This window comes from Artibeus jamaicensis, unplaced genomic scaffold (genome assembly GCF_021234435.1).
Source record: "Artibeus jamaicensis isolate MK-2021 breed Jamaican fruit bat unplaced genomic scaffold, CSHL_Jam_final contig_718, whole genome shotgun sequence".
Classification (NCBI taxonomy): domain Eukaryota; kingdom Metazoa; phylum Chordata; class Mammalia; order Chiroptera; family Phyllostomidae; genus Artibeus; species Artibeus jamaicensis.
In genome coordinates, this window is record NW_026521936.1 from 2,350,091 (window position 1) to 2,371,631 (window position 21,541).

Here is a 21,541-nt window from a genome sequence, read left to right on the forward strand (position 1 = left end):
AAACACCACGTCGTTCCACTTACGATGCATTCACTGGCTGATTCTTGTATGTGCCCTGACCGAGATCAAACTCACAACCTGAACGTATCAGGATATCCCTCCAACCAACTGAACTGCCTGGCCAGGGCTACAATATTTGTAATAAGAACCGGACATGTTTTATAAAATGACCATGTGTAAAGGGCAATTAAGCGCAATTCAGAACGACCGTTTCAAGGGCTGCGTGAAGACGACACTGCCGAGTTGCCCGTTTTCGCCAAACGGAAATACAATAATTCTAAAAGCCCACTTTGGGTGTTTCTAATTTAACCACCAATACTTCACACACACACACAGCCCTGACTGGCAAGGCTCAGTGAGCCGGGCGTCATCCCGCAAAACAAACGGTCACTGGTTTGATTCCCACGCACCTGGGCTGCAGGCCAGGTTCCGGGTTGGGGGCGTGTGATCAGTATTTCCCTCCCTGCCCCTCTCTGAAAATAAATAAATATTCCACACATGGAAATTATTATTTCCAGACCAAGATACACATCACACAACAAATGCCAAGCTCCAGCAGATCTAAGTAGACAGCAAAACTCAACACGAGGCAGAACTAGCTGCCTGGGCAGGCTAACTCACGTGAAGACACAGGACAGGAGAAGGAGGGAAAAGCTCTGCGAGAGGTGGGACTGGGAACTGAAACCACCACAGCGACATGGACCATTCGGTGCAGGGGCGACAACTCACACAGGTCCCAAGCCCCAACATGTGTCCCTGCCACCAACATCACAGCAAGCGTCACATGGAAAAGGCTAAGCGATGTTAGGTAAACCAGGCGCAGTACACTGGGTGGCATCAAACATACTTTCAAAATGCGCTCCTCAAATGTAGCTGGTACTTTTGAAACTGTTCCTAAAGAAGCTCCAGTTCCAAGAAACCTCATTCCCCAGCATGTCAGAAAAATTAAGTTATGTTGTTATGTGCCAGACTTCAGTTTCATTAGGAACATTTTATGCTTTCCCTGTATTCAAATGAGGATTTTTTTAAAGGACCAAAAAGAATATTTAGCATTAGACAGATACCAGTGTATGTCACCATCTTGTTACCCAATTTCCTCAACAAAACCTGCCCGTCAACACTGCACTCCCGCCCTGGGCTATCAGCTGGTGCACTCAGTTTTACTCTGAAAAGCCTGCGTGGCCAGCACTTCCAGAAAAACCACTGACCTGTGGGGCCCCACGCCAGTGAGAGGCCGCAGCTCCCATCGAAGTGTGCCAAAGACTGCAGAGCAACCCTCAAGCAACAAATCAAAAAATAACTGGACACTGCGCTGGCCAGGTGGCTCAGTTGGTTGGAGCATGGATCCCCAGCCAGGGCACGTGCCTGAGTTGTGGGTTCAATCCTCAGTCAGGGCGAGCATAGGAGGCAACTGATCGCCGTTTTTCTCTCTCACTATGATGCTTCTCTCCCCCCTCCCTCTCTAAAATCAATAAATACATAGGTGGGTAAAGAATTTAAAAATAATAAAAATGAGACACTGATGCCAACATTTTTCAATCTTAACTGGAACAACAAACTGTAAGTTCTCGGTGCAATGAACGACTACAAGCCCCAAGCTGCTCTAAGACACGAGTCCACAGTGAGGACAGGAAACGCAAACACACAATCACCACACTTACGATGGAGGAAGCAGTCGTACTTGAAGCACCGCCTGCAGAAGAGCGTGTGGAAGGAGTGCAGGCTCTGCTCCCTCTGCACAGACTTGGCGTTTGGTCCGTCTATGTTTGGGGTGCACTCGGGGGGGAGTGCCCCCGGGAGCTGCTGCTCAGTGAGTTCTTTATACCTGACGGGAACCAAGAGCACAGGTCAATGGAGAACTAATGTTAACACTCTAAACATAAAGTTTCTCAACAGACTCCATATGGGTTTTTTTTTTTAATCTTGCCTGAAGCATAAAAGAAAAGTCCACAACCATCTTGTGAAGAGCCAATTAAATACTACACATCAAGAATCAAATTCACAAGATGAATCATGGAAAATGTTCTTGTATTAAAGTGAACCACCACCGGCACTACAATTTCTGCAAGTGTCCGGAGAAGCTCTCCTCTGCACGGACAGCTGCCGCCCGCTGTGTGTGCGTTTGCTCTATCGACAGCAAAGGTTTGGAGGCCAGAGGGCCGCGGGCTCGGGTACCGCTCCAAGCACCTTGGCAAACGTGTGACAAATGAAGTGAGTGGACCCTCAGTGACACCAGTTCCACCTCCAACAAACCACATGGTGAGTGGTGTCCCAGACGAGCTGGGACGGCCTCGGAAGAACACATCTTACTTTTCCTTTAGTTCTTCTGCTGTGCCCTTATCTGGAAACATTGAGGAAATGGCTTCAAAAATTTTGTCAGAAGGAAATTTCCTGGGTGGGCGGCTTTCTTTATCTAAAGAGGGAAATACAAAAGGAGAAAAAGAATGAAAGTAAATAAGTTTTCACTCTTTCATTTTCTCCACATCACTGTATGTAATACAGCTCATCTTCAAAAAAAATCACCAACTTTGTGTTTCACTTCTGACGTAATTTACATGTACCTATGGCCTAACAAGGGGTCAGACAAACAAAAGTTTAAAGCAGACCGGGAGGCAGAAGAACATGGGTTCGCATCCCAGCTCTGCGCTGACTGGTTCTATGATCTGGGCTCGTCCCTGACCCACCTGGATCTAGTACCACACCTGGAAATCGACACACAGAACTACATGATAACTGAGGTGCCTGTTATAAAAGATTTCAGCTTCTCTGAAACTGCTATTCCCCCCAAATCCTTCTATATTGTCTTAACGAGCTTGACTAAGTCTCCGCCAACTCTCGGCTCTGCCTGGAGACCTGGAGACCCTGGTCTCGGGTGTGGGAGTGAAAAGCATGGGCCCCGGGGCCATCAGAGGGGTCCCCATCACAGTGTGCTGGGCTGTCCCTTCACAAGAGTGTAACTTTCTCCCCAACGATGACACAGATCCACCCTATGGAGCCTTCTGAGGACTGAGCTGGTGCACACACATGAGCACACGACTCACACACAGAAATGACCATGTGTCATCTAATGATGACTATGACAGCCCTGTAAAACCTAAAAACACAATATACTCTTTTGCTAGCCAAAGGAAGTAAAGATGCTCAAGTGCAGAGTGAAAAGTAGCAAGTAACACTCTAATTTTGACTATACTGCTATTGATGTGATTTTAACAGCCCCCCCCCCCTCCGAAAAAGGAGTTCAGATCCACTTGTACTCGACTGTTTTTTCCTAAACTGTTGGAATGGCCACACACAAACCTCAGACATACCATCTCGGGTCTCCTCCAGATCTTTCTGTTTGTCTTCTCTCTCATCAGGCTCATCTCCATCATCGTCGTCATCCTCATCATTGTACTGACCAAGAGCATTCACCAATTCCACAAAGATTTCATCATTTATAAACCCACATTCTGAAATTCACCAAGTCAGGTATCATAAACATACGGGGGAAGTGGTAACGACACAAGTCTGTGCGACTCTGATCTGGAACAGCCAGAGCCCATCAAACAGCACTGCAACACTACTGTTAAAACGAGGGGAAGACCCTTTCCAGGACTGGCCAAAGGCAGAGTTAGGGCAGAATTTGCCCTCCGCGCCTGTCGCTCTCTCCTTACCGCCCCTCCCCCAAACACTGCCAGTGCCTCCGCTGTAACCTAACTCACTAGAGACTAACTGTGGCCTTGGCCTTCTTCGAATCAGTGTTCCTAGCAGGCCTTGCTTTCCACTAGTGATGACGATGGCTGATGACATTACACATGCCGCCCTCCTGCCAGAACTGCTTGGCAGGCTCTCCTGGACACAGGACACCAAAGCCAGAACTCCGCCCATGGAGTCCAGGTACTGCAGCAGCCTGGCGGGAAGGCACGTGAGAGCACAGAGCCTTCAGGGTCCCACGTCCACGGGCAGCGCTCCAGTTCTTCCTACTCCTACTGCTAAGGAATCTTAACATGTAGATGTTCTCAAACAATTCCATTTGATTTATGCTCCTGATAATTACTTTATGTCATAACCCACTGTGCATAAATTTCACGTGGCAAACATGGTCCTTCAATTTATAAATAAGGAAAATAATGAAAATGTTAGGCTTGTGAGCCAGGCAGCACATAATTTATACATTAAAAAAATCTTTTCCATATCTATGCTTAAAAAAAATCAAATTATCTGGCAACTCTCCAGCCCCCTTTTCCAGGAGAATGAACCCAGGGCTCACCTCTGTCCCCGTGCACTTTTCCATCATAATTTTTTATTAGTTCTTCAATGAAAGTCCCATCCTGGTCTAAAACTTCATCCCCCATATAAGGAATATTGTGTAAAACAGTTTCATCTTCCACCTAAAAGTTAAAAAATAATGTTTAAAAAACACCCTTATCCTATCAAAATTTTTAAAAGTCCACGTGATAAATAACTGACAATTTTTTTCATAAGCCTGTATCTTTACTCAGATCTCCAGACCTAAAATAATAAATAGCAAACTTTATAAAAATAAAACACCTCTCTTGTCTGTGACAAGCTGTGACTCAGTTAGATGTTATCCTTCAAACCAAAATGTTATGAGTTTGATTCCCAGTCAGGGCGCAAGCCTAGGTTGCGGGTTCGGTCCCCGGGTGGGGCACGTGGGAGAGGCAATAGATCAATGTTTCTTGAATCAATACTTCTCTCCGTTTTTCACTCCCTCTTCCCTTGCCTCTCTAAAATCAATAAGCATATCCTCAGGTGAGGGTTTAAAAAAAGACCCCATTCTCCAGTAAGTGTAACTGAAACAAATTTAAGGAAAACTACTGAGCTTACCTAATCTAACATGCCATCAATCATTAAAACCTTCCATTATTTTATCTGCACGCTCTTATTTCCAATGATAGTGTCTTGCAATTGATGAAATACCATTCCTCAAAATGAACTGTAAAAAACACTAACATAAGAGTTTCTAAATTTCACTTGATGTAGTTACTGGCATTCAATCTAATAAAGTCTAGGATTATACAACAGAGTATTGACAGTCCACCAAAGTTTACTGCAAAAGGATTTACTCATTTACGTAGGAACATTCCAGAATAAAAAATATTTCAATACTGAGATGAATGAATACAATGCACATCAAAATTGATAATGCTAAGGAAAATGACAGATGAGTTCCTATCAAGATTTGGAAGACCAGAGGGAAGAATGAGGTGCTGGCTTAGCTGGGAAGAGTCCAAGAAAAACCCAGAGAAAGTGGGCGACTTCAGAATACAAGGGACAGGAAGAGAGCTGACAATCGTGGGAGGAGGAGCGCTTTCCACGGAGGGCAGAAAGGCAGTAATGACACATCAGGACAGAGGGCTCTGAAGTCCACATCTAAGAACACTGACGCACAGTGGGGATAGCTCTGAGTCTCAGGCCTTTGAACAGGGTACTGTACTGGTTAAAAACAGAGTTTAGAACGGCAATTCTGATAAACAGAAAGGACAAGCTAATTCCTGAACCACGAGGTCTGGACGCCTACTTGAAGTGTGAGGGGCCCCGGCCGGGTGGCTGTTGGTTGGACCACGGACCTCTCCACCAAACGGCCAGATGTTCAGTTCTGGTCAGGGCGCACACCTCCTCGGTTTTGGGTTTGACCCTGGTCAGGGACATGGGCGGGGGTTGGGGGGTGGGGCCTTCAATGCTTCTCTCTCACATCGGTATTTCTTCTTCCCTTCCTGTCTCTCTAAAATCAATAAAAACATATGCTCGTGGGAGGTGCCTTAGGCTGGGACCGTGACCAACAGGGAAGAAGACACAGGGACTGTCGAGTACTGTGGTGGTTAGGAAGTTCGAAGAAAGGGACTATTTCCCAATAATCCCATGATAACAAATTAAGGATAACTGCAGAGCTTGTACTGTAGAGAGAGAAAAGGAAAATTGGGGGGTAAAGTACGTAGTGTATAGATGAAAAATTATGTTTTAATGTACTGATCTATTCAGATTCCAGCCTGTATACAACTGGAGTCCAGTTTTCATCACATCTCACTGGCACTAATCCCATTCAAACTACGCAAGTTCATTTTTCTGGATGCAAGAAAAAATTAAGTGACAATAGCTATTTTGTCTTCCCAATCATATCCATATAACCCTGTCCCCAAAACACACCCTAGCACAACACAGACGTCTGCCTCATGTGCTCAGTCCGTGCCCAGTAAAACCCACGGGTGGCTCACAAATAGCATATATTGGCAAGTTTAAACACAACACTCTCAGAATTTCAGTCTGTGAAAATATGAAACTTCCCTTAAGCTCTTGCAATATGAGTCTCAAGCTAAATGTTTTTGGCTCTGACAGGTGTGGCTCAGTTGGCTGGACATCATCCCGTGAACTAAGGGTTGCCGGTTCAATCCCCGGTCAGGGCACTAGCCTGGGTCATAGGTCAGGTCCCCTGCTGGGAGTGGGCGAAAGGCACGTAGGTGATTCATGTTTCTCCACCTTTCTTTCTCCCTCCCTTACCCTCTCTCTAAAAATAAATACATTTTTTTAAAAACCTAAATGCTTCTGAATAAAGCCTTAAACATACAAATGTATGCAACCACAGAAGAGTATCCAAACTCTGCCTTTAACCCTCCACTATAAAATCTATAAAAGTTATTAAGACAATAAAATATAAGCAATTCTCTACAGGCTCACCAAGAATGTTCATCAACATTATTACCCTGTTTTATATATCAAGTAACAGAAATATATTTTTATACTTCTTCCCCTTGAGTATCTGTTCTGTGAAGTTTGTTATATGTAAGGAAATCTTCAATTCTTGTATCTTTAAATGAGAAAAATCTCATTTAAGCATCTGCATTTTAGATCTACTTACATAGCATAGAGCTCAATTTTAGTTTTAACATTGTAAAAATATTAAAAGAATCTTGTAACTTTATTCTTTTTTTTCTCCTGCTGGGAAAAAATATCCAATCGTATGAAAGCTTGGGAAGAAACACCACTGTTTTATATATCAAGTAATAAAACCACATCTTCCTTGAACAATACAAGTCAAGCATGCACACTCCAACTTCTCTTCTGTTCCACCCTCCATCCTACTTCTACCCAAAACGATGCACTAGCCCCTCACTAAGAAAGCTACTGGGCCAGGGTTACCTGTGGCAACACTTGTGTTTCATGAGCCCTAAGAATATTCCATAGTGCACATTATCATTTAATAATATGCTGCCGAAAATTGTTCTAAATAGGTTCTCAATGAACAAAACCTCAAAGTCAGACTGACCTCTTCAAGGCTAAAAACTGTAATTCATCTGTTAAATATGTTTACATCTACCAATCCCAAGTACGGTTTTTGCTTAATGCTTTTCCTTTGAAGAACACTTTAAAACTAGAAAGGACTAGGAAAAGAGCAACACTACAAATGCTTAAAACAGATATATATATATATATATATAAATAGGTTTAAAAACACTACTCTGATCATTTTGATAGCTTTTTTTACTCTCACTGTCTTGTCGTTTATTTAGAACAGTGATTATCAAATGAGCAGAAGCTCCATCATGTACACACCATGAAATTCTGCTGCAGGGGAGACCAAGAATACATTATGGGTACTGAGGCCACCGCATTCAGAGTCTTCAGCGGGATGACTTGTGTCGGAAAGTCCAAATCGCTGCTCACCGAACACTGGAACAGAAACAGTAAATGACCTGTGAGAACGGACCACCTGAAGCTATAGCAATCGTATCATTAAAAGATGCTGCCTACTTAAATTTAAAATAGAAATTTTTTAATTTAAAAATTACTGTCTTTACCTAAGGCAGTAGAGTTCATAAAATCCAAAAGTAATTCACTCCTTCTGTTTTACTTAGGATGAAAAAAATGCTTCAGATTTTGCAATTTTTAAAGTCCTCCACCCCTTCCCATACTTACCTATCAAAAACTGTATTTACATTAGCCTCGGATTAACTGCTCAAAATTTCTTCCACACCTTACCCACATGGATTACTAATGCAGATACCAAATGTGCCACTTACATCTAACTTAGTAAGAACGGGGAAACTTGTTAGGTGAAGCTTTATCTTTATCTTCCCTTTTAAAAAGCCCAGGTGTCTGTGCTGAGTTATCAGGTGATGCACAAACATTAAAGGGTAGCAGAGCCGAGTCTCAGTCACTGCAGAATGGGCTCGAATCAGTTCGGCAAAGCACACTCTCTCTAAACTAGTAAGTTAATGTCATCAAGCCCTTCGCACGTGTTAGGTACCGTTTTATACACACCACGTCTGATCATATTCAGTCCTCATTCCAACCCTGTAAGACGGGGACCACCCTCTGCCCCCGTTTTACAGGTGAGAAAACAAAGGTGAAGAAAGGGTAGTAACTGGCTCAAAGTCACACCGACAGGGCTAGAATTTAAACCCAGGAAGTCTGACTCCGGAGCCCTGCACACCCTGCTGTGACAGCACGCCCTCCAGGGTGTGAGTGCCGGGCCGCCCCTTGAGGACCGTATTTCATCCAATCCACGTGGACGCCAATTTCAAGGCAAGCCTTTACTTCCGTGTCATGACTGCTGTTCCAGTTAAGCTGTAACATAATGCTCTCTCATCACAGAGATTCTAAAATGCACAGTGGCTTCAGATGTTATAATGTTGACAGTTCGCGTCTTTGATTCTATGAAATACGGTAAAAATCTGTGCCCAAATAACCACAACAGTCTCCATCCTGTCTAGGGATCCAGCTTTTCTTAAAGAGTAAGTACCTTTACCCAATTATCAGGCCTCCAGAGCCTTCTCAAGAATACCCTGGACATACGGTCATAATCTATAATCAATGAAAATAGAGCAAAATAAAGGAGAATTGAAGTGGTAAAATAAAGCAAATAATAATGCTATATACACATAGCATTTAAGACCTCTTTTATTTAAGAGGTCTTAAAAATAGCAGGACTAGATTTGGTGACATCAGAGTGGACACTGTTGGCACAAGAGGCCACACCTGACCCTCGGCATCTGGCCAGGGATCATCTGGCAACAGTAGTCACAGTCACAGCAGCACAAACACAGTCCGTTCCTCAGTGGAAGGGAAGGTTAAAGACAGAGTAGTTAGGAAGAACTGTGACAGTGATTCATCTATTAATTTGCTTTCCAAAAGGGCAAAGATAAAGATAATAAAACTAGAAAGCTCCATACTCCAGAACCCACAATCTTTCCCAGCCCCCCCCTTTAGTCTCTGATGCAATTCTTCATCCATCCATCCAACAACCCAATAGTAACAGAGTTAACATTTATTGAGCACGTACTGTGTTGCAGGCACTGTGCTAAGTGCTTTATAGACATTATCTTAACCACTCATCTCAGTCTTTGGCTTCACAACCTCAGAGATGAGGAGGAGACTGAGGTTGAGAGAAGGGGCATCGCTAGCCTAGTCAGAAAGGTAGTAAACGCCCAGGCCAGGATGGAGGCCTGGGTCCGACTCCAGCACGGAGAGCTTCATCACGTTACAGACGTGCAGTGGGCACCACACGCGCCTCCTCCCCCAGACCCTCCTCTCAGTCCTGGCACTGCTGAGGCTTCCCTCCTTCCTAAATAGGAATACTTAAGCTGGTAACTTTGGGGCAAGTATTATACACTGTCCAGCAATTTTAAGTACAGAGTAATTTTCATTTCTTCCAAAACTATTATTTTTACTTTCATTTTAAATTTGGCAGGGGTAATCATTCTCTGGCTTCAATTCTGAAGATTAGGCCCCTATTAAGCCTGGGTTGGGGTCGGTATATGCAGGGGAGTGGGTGGCCTCTCCAACTCTTGGCTGATTTAGCTGCTTTAATATTAAATCCAAGATCCCACCTAAGGTTAGACAGCCAGATACTCTATTCAACTATTAAGCGAGAGGAATGCTGGCTTCGCTTCGTCTGGTTGCTCCAGCCATGGAGAGATGCTCCGGGTCTACTGAATGAAGCCACCTGCGTCTTCTCGTGAACAGAAGAACTGACAGAAGCACAGAAATAAGACGGCAAAGGCTAAACACTCGGTGCTCCCTCCACCCACACCTGCCGTCTTCCATGGGCCACCACGTCAGTACAGTGACATGAGAGTCCCCGAGCTCTCGGAGGGCAGAAACAGCGGAGGCAGAGTGTGGCTTTACCTCTGTCTCACAACGATACTCAGCACAGTGTCTCAAAAAAGAGTAGGCACTCAAAAAATGTTTCTGGAATACACAGACTGCATTTGCTGATTCTCCCTAATGGAGAACTTATTATTTGAATCTCTCTTTAAAGCTAAGTGAGCATCTAAGTAGGAAACTAAAGGTCTGCATCGCTTCATTATCTACGCAGTATCTCCAGAAACCTATCCCACTCTTTAGCTATCAACCTTAACTAATAACCATACTTCTCTCACTTATGAAATAATACTCAAATGCAAAGGCATTTGCTGCTAAAAACAAGTTTGGGAATTCTTATTTATTGACTTACAGGAAAATTATTCAAAAATCCCAGTTACTTACCAGTAACTTTTTTTCTTTGAAAATGTATCATCCTTGACAGTTTACATAATTAAGCCTCCTATCACGCAGAGCACACTGAAAAGGATTTTGACCTTGTGGGTCTCCACAGCATTTTACCTGATCAAAGGCACGTGTCCTGCACTCAGGAGCTCACTAGGAGACCACCTATATCAACAAATAAATTTTCTAATTCTAGTTTCAACTTGAGCATCACAAGGAAGTTACCGTATATGATTTATTATCAGCAATAAAGAAAAAAACTACATTAAGTATCAAGGATGCTACATTTTCAGAGAAACACAACTTACTGGTAAGTAACCAGGTTCCTCTGAGGATGGATAGACTTACATCAACCAGCTGGTACAATAGGCGACTGTGTGGCTGGACCACTGGGAGCTGGAGAGGGAAGTCAAGCCAAAACTAGGAGTTGTAGGAGTACACAACCAAACTGAGACTCTTGGCAGAAGGCTGGTTCCAAGTTAAAACTGTGTTATGGAAAATCGTAGAGGGAAGAGCAGGTGAATGGCCTGCAGGGAAGGGAAAGAAATTAACACACCCTACTATGTGCCAAGCACTGTGCTAGAGACTTTACCACAGTTAACTTCTTTACGACTCACCACTACCCTATGCGGCAGGTAACTCCCCACCTCACAGTGCCACACCCCGGAGGAGAGCAGCCATGGCTCTCCAGGCTCTGAACACTCTCGACATCAGAAGGGTTAAGTCCGACTCGGTGTAGTAGGAGGGAAAATACAGTCAGTTAACCAAATTAAAGTACTCTTGGATACTGGTTGGTCCGTTTGATTCACTCCAGAGACACAGTGAAGTGCTGGCATTGTCTAGTATCCTTTTGCTTTTCCAAGTGAAACAATAAGGAACGGTCTCACGTCTAAGGTGTGGGAGAGAATGGGTCAGGAGGAAGCATCAGCCGCCACCCAACTCTAGAGAAAAGCTGGCCATCGTTTCTGAAGCTACCCATGTTCTTCGAGATCAGAGTAAAGATAACACAGCCAAGTTTTAAATTCACTCGCCCTTCTTGTGAAATGAGAGTGTCGGAACTTGATTTCGGACTGCTCTTACGTGAAGAAAGTGCTGAAGAAAAACTGCATCAAGCCTGGATCGAGTTAAGACAAGCTCAATAGTAAGTGATTCATTGGCAGGTTAGGAGGATGCTTAGGAGAAGGTGATTCAAACAGACGAGTGGCTGCAACAGGCAAGTGTCGGAAGTAAATATGCAAGGAAAAAAGTCCTGACTGACCCAGATGTATTTACTACAAGCAGCTCATCAAGGGTGATGGAGCTAAGGGATGAAAGAGGGGTTCACTCTAACTTGTACGTTATTTCTGTTTTGTTGTTAAACGTTTATGCTGCAGAGCCATCTGGACTGGGGACACAACCTCCACCCTGCAACACAAGGCTCCTCCCACAAGTTTACATAAAGATAAAAAGATGTCATCCTGTGTCAGTTCTTATACTTCTGGGGGCAAGAGGGGCCCATATGTAGCATTTAACACACAACACAGAACATCTGGAATACAGACTCAGGAAACTGAGACACTTAAAGCTCTTCCCTGCATCCTAGCTTCAGACACCTGCTCCTGAATGAAAAACATCATAAACCCACAAACCTAGTAAATACATCAACTGCTAGAACCCTACACAGTCTGGGTCTGAAGGGGCTGTTAGGGTAAATCACCTCCTCATAATCTGCAGTTTTGCTAAAATACTGGAGATCAGACACAGAACCTAAGTTAGTAAAAGTACAAAAACACTCAAGAAAGGACATTAAGCAAGTAACACAGCCATGTTCAGCCATTACATGCAAACTCAAGTACCTAATTCAAGAACAGTCCTGTGAGTGGAAAATAAGATCATTTCTGTCATGGAAAAACAAAAACTAAGAAACCGAGCAAAGAGTATTATCCAAGTCCTTGGTTTCCATAAGCTATGGCAACACAATCACTGTGAAGTCTTGTTTCTATGCATGGATGTGGGGGTGGGGTTGGGGTTGGGGTCGGGGTTGGGGTCAGGATCAGGATCAGGGTCAGGGTCAGGGTTAGGCTACAGAGCAGCAGAGGCCCCAGTTAAAAAGCAGCAAGACTGGTACCCAGCCAGAGTCCCTGAGGAGAAAGACAAAGTCCTTGCTCGGGTGGTAAACTGCTCAGGTGACCACCAATCAGGCTGATCTTTGCAAAAAAGATTTATAAATGCTATGCAATCACTCGATGGTTATTTAGTAAAAAGTGTTAATACAACTATAAAGCTAAATAGGAAAAATTTAAAAGTCAAACACCCACTTACTATGCCAAAGGAAATCCCTGATTTGTTAAATGATAGTAAAATATAAAAATGAAAACAGTCCTGCCCTGGCTGGCATAGCTCAGTGGATTGAGCGCGGGCCTGCGAACCAGAGTATCGCGGTTCGATTCCCAGCCAGGGCACATGCCTGGGTTGCAGGCCAGTTCCCAGCAGAGGACGCATGAGAGGCAACCATACATTGATATTTCTCTCCCACTCTTTCTCCTTCCCTTCCTCTCTCTCGAAAAATAAGTAAATAAAATATTAAAAAAAAAAATGAAAACAGTCCTAACCGTAAAGACAGATAACTTACAACCTTGAAGTGCAGGAAGAATTTCTAAGCCTTTAAGAATCACAGAAATCAAAAGAACAGATTCTAATTTAACTACATAAACTTTTAAAACTTCTGCATAACCGAAGTATACCAGAGATAACATCAAAATGGGAGGGGGGAATCTGCAAAATATGATCAAACACTAGTATTTGTAATGTACAAGAAGTCCTTTAAAATCTTAAGAAAAAAATCCAACCTAATTTTAAAAGATCCAAGACCATACAGGCCAATTGGTAAAAGAAATATGAACAATAGATACTCAACCTCACTGAATAATAAAGGCAAACTGTAGTAATTCTTACCCATCACATGGACAAAGATTAAAAGGATGATAACATCTGATGCTGGGAATATAAGCAGACACCCCCATGAACAGCTGGCCAGACCAGAAAGGTGAAGTCTTCGGGTGGCTATGTAGTGGTAATCCCTGTCAAGATTTTAAACATCATACCCTCAACTTTTCCTACAAAAGTGCTCGAGAGATATAAAGACGCATATGAAGAATATTCACCGTGACACTAATTACAAGTGAAACACAAAAACCGAAATGTCTCCCAGTTAACAACAGCAGGGCAGCCAGTCGTGGTTTCTGCACAGTGCCCAGCGCTGTGCACTGGTCGGGAGCCTGAGGGCGGGCTGTGAAGTGACGGCCCCAAATGGCAGACCTGTTTTACCTGGGGGCAGCTTTTCAAAACAGAATGTATATTATGATTATCAACACACTGCAGATACAGAACTCTCATAGAATAAAAGCCATGGGGATTGGACTGTTTTATGTATTTCTTTATCTGAATTCGTCAAATTATCACTTTGCAATGCCTTTTTAATTAGAAAGATGAAAAAGAGGCATTTCACTGACCCAACAGATATTCACATTAGCTAGTATAAAACTGCCATGTCAGTTGCCAAGGCAGCTCATGAAATCTACCCAAACCTCCCAAAATGGTACAATGATATTCTTTTATAAAATCGAATAAGAAAAAAACAGAATCCTAAGCAGTGAATTTAAATCAATCTATATTATCAAGCTAAATAAATTGTGCCAAAGTTCTAGGTCTAATAAAATCTTCTTATTTCTTCATAGCAATAAGCATTTTTTAACACTGCAGACTAGACAAACATTTCTTTTGTTTTTGGCTTGTTCTGTGTCCTTTTAAAATACCTGTCAAAATTTGGTTTTGCATTTTGGGGAAAAATCTTTGTAATAGTCAATTTAATAGTAATTTTTAAACACAAACTATATACACAGAATTCCAGAATAAAAACAATAAATTAAATGCAACTTGTCCTGGCCAGTGCGGCTCAGTTGGTTGGAGCTTCACCCCATAACCAAAAAGTGGTTGGTTCAATTCCCAGTCAAGACACCTACCTAGGTTGTAGGTTTGATCCCCAAACCCTGATGATCAGGGTGAATGTGAAGAGCAACCAAATGATGCTTCTCCTTGCATTGATGTTTCTCTCTCCCTTTTTCTCCCTCTAAAAAAGAATGCATGTCTCCCTTCTGCCTCTAGGGCAATTTAAAAAATACCCTAACTGGTATGGCTCAGTGGATGGGAAGTCACCCTACAAACCAAAAGGTCGCCAGTTCAATTCCCAGTCAGGGCACATGCCTGGGTTGCGGGCCAGTTCCTCAGTAGGGGGCACACGAGAGGCAACCACACATTGATGTTTCTCTCCCTCTCTTCCTCCCTTCCCTTGCCTAAAAATAAAATAAATAAAATCTTTCAAATATAAACTCAAAACATTGTGACTTTCTTTTAATAAATTTTTTAAAGATATTTATTTATTTATTTATTTATTTATTTATCTTTAGAGGGGAAGGGAAGGAGAGAGGGAGAGAAATATCAATGTATGGTTGCCTTTCGTGCATCCCCTGCTGGGAACTGGCCTGCAGGGAACTGGTTTGCAACCCAGAAATATGCCCTGACTGAGAATCGAACCTCGATCCTCTGGTTCGCAAGCCTGTGCTCAATCCACTGTGTAAGTGACTTTTCTTTTTTGTTAAATGACCCTTTGGAAGTGCATTAAATGCTTTTACTGGATTAGTTTCCTTTCAAAAGAGACGAAACACTTCCTTTATAGTCATTTAAGAAATGCTCCATCTATTTCAGCCAAAAGAAAGCCAGAAAAGAAGCAAAAGCTTCAGTGATTTGAAAAGCTACACAGGTGGAAGGACCAGCAGAGTTGATGTAAAACCAAATTCTCCAAGAAAATACCAACAAATGGTTAAGAGAGGCAAACAGTAGCAGAAAGGAACTCAAAAACCAGTTGTATCAGGAGCCAAGAAAGAATAGATATATTCAGACTCAAAGTCAAAACAGACACTTGGGAGAGACATCAGTTTATTTCTAAGACATGACAAAAGCAACCTTGCTCCCTCCCAGTCTGCTCCAAGGACTCAGGAGACTCTAGACCTATTGGTCCACTGTAACCCTGCAAGTTACAAAGGAAAGAATGCACTTCAGTGTGTTGGAAGTTAGGAGTATGTTTAAGTAAAAGAACACTAAAATTATACATTGTATATACTAACATTTTTTTCTTTGTAACCAATAATTAAATTTATTTTCAGCTAATTTAGGAAAATGTATTAGCAAGTCAATAATGTCAACTGTTTACATGTAAACAAAACAATGTTATCTTCTTTAACTAAAATAAGTCCAAACTGCAAACATATTAAAGAACTTACACGTTCTATGTTATTTTGATAAGTCTCAAAAAAAATACAGAAATGTCAAATGACAGGTGATGAACTTACAATCATTTCGCACATCACTAGGAAGAGTGAGTGCACGGACTGAGAAGCCCAAGACGTCTACTCCTTCCTGAACAGGAGGACTACGAGGACTAGGAGGCCTTCCTGGCGCTGCTTGTCTGCCGAGCATTCTCAAGAAGCCCCACGTTTCAACGCACATGAAAAATTCTCACTCTTGTGGTACACAAGACACAGAATTCTTGCAAGAACATGATGTTCTCCTGGGAATCTACAAATGCACATTAGCAGGGCATTTTTAAATTACAAAGCCAACCATGCCACTTGCCCAGAAGACAGCATCATTTGAGCAAGCCTCTTTCAGTCATAATGGGGAAAGGTAATAAAAGCTTGGAATGAAGAATCAATGAAGGGGAAAGTGCTTTGTGTTTTTTAAGCAAGAAATAAATAAATGCTCAAAAAGAAATGCACTAGTAAGAACCACAGGAGTAATTCTTAAACCAGTTTCTTCATTAAAACTGGACAAAAAGACACACTGACTGAAGCGATGACCACCCGTGTGAAGACAAAGGAATAAAAGTCACCTGGAAACACTGTGAATGGCCACATATTATGGCAATCAGCCATGTGTCCCTCAGCTTGTAGGTTTCAGTTAATGACATTTTTAAGCCCCTTAAGAAGATCAACCGAAGAACAAAAAATAAACAAATAAATGTAAATTAAAACATATATTACAGTCACTGACTCTAGTAAGTCAGAAGTATTTTTTAAAAGCACAAAAACAGACACATATTCTGCAGGTAACGCTGCTGAAGGTTCTGTAACCTCACCAAACAACAGGTACCGAAGTGCCTTAAAAACACATTAAGAAAACAGTGTATTACAGATGTTGTCTCCAGGTTCAACCGCAAGAGCTACTTAATCTGAAGTCAGCATCTACAGCAGTCACTTCATTACACCAGAAAGTAAACTTGTCAGACATTCTTTACTAAAATAACCAAGATAAAATCAATCACTTTAAAATGAATTGTACGTACAAGCACAGAAGAGAAGCAGAAGACGTGTGAAAGATGGAAAACCATCGTTGAATCATCATCATGCTACGAGGATTTAAACTGGAGACAGGATGCATAAAGGACCAGTGTACACAAATGAGCAGTGTCCCAGCAGCATTTCCAAGTGCTGAAAGCCACCGACGAGGCATCCAGGCCGACACTGCAGCCCTGAGCCCCGAGCCCCACCAGGTCTGCTCCTGGGCAAGGCTACCGAACAGGTTTGCACTGATCCCCCTGCTTCTAAGCTGCCTCACACTACGGCTTTTAGAGACTATCAAAGAAGTCAATATATATAGCTGAAAAGGCGCAAACTGAAGGAGAAAAATGGATGTATTCTCATCTGAAAAGTAAGGCAATTAGACAGGGATCATTAAATTCCTTTCCAGCTGTAAGGTTTTATTAGTTATTGTGACAACAGCAAAAAGCTGGTCACAAACTGTATAAAGCTTTAGTTCCCGAAAGTCGGGGAGTGACGGCCTGAAAGGAGGTGAGGGTGGGGGTAGAGGAAGAACCCCCTGAAGTGGACTGGTTGTCCAGAGCAGCTCAGAGCCAGCGTGCCCGACCAGGCGCGATGCGACAGAGGCTGAATTCCTGAGGCTGGGGTTGCTTCCCTCCTCCCCCCTCCTATTTTGTGAGAACGTGTTTCTCAACCTGCACGGGGTACTAAGTTTAGAAAACAGTTTTATTAAAATGCTTAAGTCTACTCACAATTTCTTGCATAAATTCACAATAAAAAGTTAGATAGCTTTACACGCAATGATGTTCATCTCCATTTGACAAAACCAAAAGAAACTTTCAACTGGTAAATATTCATCTGACTATACTGTATTCTTAAATTTAATACCAAAAACTACATTATGAGCAACTGAAGCTGTACATAAATAACAAACTTCACTATTTCTTAAATGTAACTGAGCAAAGTGTACTCTTCTGGGCCCACATCAGATCATCAGAGCAAGCAAAACTGGCTGACCTCTCCTGCGGCTCAGCTTTCCCCCTCTGGGGGAAGGCACGGCACAGACGTCCTGGAGACCGAGTGACCAGTGTGTGCACAGCGCCTGCAGTGCCAGAGGTGTAGCTGCTAACCTTTATTATCAATGTATGGTGGGCTTGTGATAGCATTCTGAGATTTGTGATAGATGTCAAAAATAAGTATTCCAGGTGTTTCTGCTTTATTTCCCCAAATGTCTAAGATTTGTTCCTCCAGGGAGGGGGGAAAAATGAGGATTATTTTGTCTTTCACCTCAAAATTTTCAAGAGGTCACCAGACAAAACTTTCCAAAGAACTACTAGAAGCCACTTGCTTAACCCTTTCAAGACCATTCTGACCAGCACAGAAAAAAACCCCTTTCACCCCTCGTACATCAATAAACAGTCATTACCTCCACCACGCAGGCCTGACCTGTCCCAGATGGCACAGACGTGTTCGTGGCATGTCACATGTATTCAAACAAGTGCTGGTCAGAGCTTTAAAGAGTAGTCACCTGACAAAATGTATGAATGGCTAAGAAGACCCCAAGCCAGGCGTCACCAGTGAGACCACCCACCGTCAGAATATTGTCACCAGGGCTGTGTCTGCAGCACCTGGGCTACTGTGACAGTGCCGACAAGTCTCTGAAGCCAGCACATCAGAGTCACGGGTCTCAGACTGGGGCGAAGCAGTGCTTGATTATCACCGTGTTATACCAAAAGTGGCTACTCATTGAAATATATTTTAGAACAAATTCCATAGTTTAGGTCAGCAATTTTCAACTTTTTCATGTCATTCCACATGTAAACTAATTACTAAAATTCTGCGGAACACCAAAAAATATATTTTGTGTGAACTGGACAAAAATAATAGGTATAAATTTGATTTATTCATACTGGACCAGCTACTGTTTTGCTGGCTGTGATCATTTTCTTATTTAACAATCTAAGAGAAAAGAGGTCAATGCCCCTGACTAAATAGTTAGGTATTGCATTTTTTTAATTTTTTAATTTATTGTTTAGAGAGAGGGGTAGGGAAGGAGAAAGAGAGGGACAGAAATGTGGATGTTCAAGAGAGGCTGCCTCTCACACACCACTAACCGGGGACCTACAACCCAGGCCTGTGCCCTGACTAGGAGTCAAACCAGTGACCTTTCGGGTCACAGGCCATGCTCAACCCACTGAGCCACCAGCCTGGGAGGGTACTGTGTGTTTTTAAAACTTCTTGTGGCACACCAGTTGAAAATCGTTAGTTTACACAGATGCTCAGGTCAACCATTATCTACTACACGAGGTAATCTAAATTCCAAATCACTTTACCCCTCTCTCTGCTTCAGCCCATTCAGACAGACACCCTACACCATGTTCCTGTATAAAACAGGTCCTCCAATAGAAATGCTTTACATGGCCCTACACTGTTTACGGGTCCACACTAGCTTTCATCTTGTTGACACCTGTTTTCCTGTGCTATTGAATCATACAATCTACCACAGACTTATCACCTTCCTTTAAGGTTTTTTTTGGAGGAATTAACATCTCATTCACTTGGAAATGCTATGGAAAAGGACATTCCAAATCCTCAATACTGAATTTAAAAATTCTCATAGAAGCCCTGGCTTCAGGGCTTGAAGCCTGGCTTCAGCCCAGGCTTGAATGGCTCAGTTCGTTGGAGCATCAGCCTGTACACCAAAACAAGGTTGTAGGTTCAATCCCCAGTCAGGGCGTGTATGGGAGGTAACTGATAGAAGTTTCTCTCTCTCCTTCCCTCTCTAAGATCAATACATATACCTTACAGTGACAATTTTTTTAATTCGTTATTAAAAGAACATTAGAATTTAAACAAAACGTGGAAAACTTTGTCTATGAATTTGAACACAAAGGAGAGATTTCTTACAGCATGGCTAATTCATATTAATGGGGGGAAAAGACAAGTGAGTCAGAAAGCCTTGATCTAAATAGTGATCTGATGAGGACATTGAAGAGTATTTAATTTAAAAGATACTTTACTACAACAGTCTTTAAAAATCTAGCAATCTGCCTACTAACAGTGGAAAGTATGTCGAACACTAGAGCTCCCTTACAGGTATTAGCGTTACCTAAGGCAGACATTAACAGTTACACAGGAAGAGAAATGGCAATAAAAAGATGGACATCCAGAAGTCAGTGGCTTTCTCTCAACAAGCAACAGCAGGGAGCACTGAAAAGGACCGCAGCACGTGAGTTAACCAACCTCCCTGGTCCCGCGCAATGAGCTCACAGAAGTCAGGATGTGCACGGGCTGTATCCTTCGCTGCTTCCATTCTTGGTTTAAGATTTCCGTTCTTTCCACAATTTTCTGACGATTGGAACTAAACATACTCTTTAAAAAAATGAAGGAGGAGGGGAAAAATTGTTCATTTTTAGAACATTTGTAATATCTCTGCTGTGGGTTAAAAATCTAGTGATTTTTTAAAAAATATCAGGAACATTCCCTCTAATACATAAAGATTTTAAAATAAACTGTGGTTTCCCACATCTACCTAATACAAAAACACCACACCTATTATTTTATTGCAAATGGGAGGGGAACAGGGAATTATTTCCATCCTTTGCTGACTTCGTATTTTTTAAAAATTACAATGACTCTAGAAACGTAAAGCCATGCACACCCTGTACTTGTGGGCCCGGCACAGTCACCAGCTACACATGCGATGCAAAGGTTCACACAAAAAGGCAGTGAATTCCAAGTAGGCTGGAAATCCTTCCCTTATCACTGCCGTGCACGGCACAATTTTTATGTTAAGAGAGATAAGAACCTGGGCTTCCCAGTCTTCACTGATCATAATGTAAATACGGCCTTGGCTGAAAATGCACCATTTCAAATTAAAACTTATCTTTAGGGAGACAAAAGCTATCTTCAAGTGTACATGCATGTCCACAAAAGACAAGGGAAGCGATACCTTTACTTCATCGGCTCGCCGGAACCTCTTGAGCTGCCGCAGCCGCATGTACTCGGATTTCACGCGCTTCCGCCAACAAACTGGCCCCTTTTCGGACTTCTTCCCAGTCTGGCCCATGATTATTCTAAAAGCAATGGTTTCATATCAAAATCACTCATCTAACCAGCTGAATACGGCCACTTGTGTTTTAATCCCCACCAAACTAACAATAAACAAAAGAAATTAATACATAATTGTACTGTAGACATTTGCAGAAGGGTGCTCATTTGATCTGTATGGTTAAATCCTTAAAACATTTCATTCGAAGTACTATATATTTTTATTTATCACAACTTTTAAAAGATATATTTACAAAGGTTCCCCACTCCTAGAGACCAGCCATCTTATAGAAGATGATCCCATTACAGGAATTAAGTATACTATTTAAACAAGCTAGTATTTAATCTATGACATCCACACTGTGGAGTGCAAAAATGTAGAATGACCCTAAGTTTTCATCATTACAGCACTGGCAAAATTGAGTAATATAATTAAAAATGACAAATCTAAAAAAGTAAAATTCACATACAGCACTAAAAGTAGAAACAGTACAATACACAATAAATGCAAAAATTAAAGTGTTCCCCCTAAACAGTTTGAAAGCATGATTCTCACCTTGAACACTGTGATAAAAGTGTGGATCTCTGCCTCCTGAGCTACATTTGTTCACATGAGGGCCCTCTGCTAGCAAGGAAAAAAAGGAAGGCGGCAC

At 42.3% G+C, this 21,541-nt stretch overlaps 1 protein-coding gene across 8 annotated transcripts in view; it reads right to left on the reverse strand.

The window, feature by feature from the left end:
- The window catches only part of EZH2 (enhancer of zeste 2 polycomb repressive complex 2 subunit), a 72,771-nt gene that overhangs the window by 21,090 nt on the left and 30,140 nt on the right, over positions 1-21,541 (reverse strand). For 3 of the 8 annotated variants that reach the window (XM_053671860.1, XM_037147590.2, XM_053671859.1), the window contains 7 exons: positions 20,791-20,914; positions 20,082-20,210; positions 7,552-7,668; positions 4,250-4,370; positions 3,309-3,449; positions 2,311-2,413; positions 1,662-1,825 (listed from right to left, as the gene is read on the reverse strand). In XM_053671860.1, coding sequence (XP_053527835.1) covers positions 1,662-1,825; positions 2,311-2,413; positions 3,309-3,449; positions 4,250-4,370; positions 7,552-7,668; positions 20,082-20,210; positions 20,791-20,907 — 892 coding nt within the window. In that variant the 5' untranslated portion in view covers positions 20,908-20,914. Of the gene's footprint in view, positions 1-1,661; positions 1,826-2,310; positions 2,414-3,308; positions 3,450-4,249; positions 4,371-7,551; positions 7,669-10,833; positions 11,013-20,081; positions 20,211-20,790; positions 20,915-21,444; positions 21,511-21,541 lie in introns of those variants that run through there. The other 5 variants (XM_053671858.1, XM_053671861.1, XM_053671863.1 and 2 more) reach the window with 5 other exon arrangements.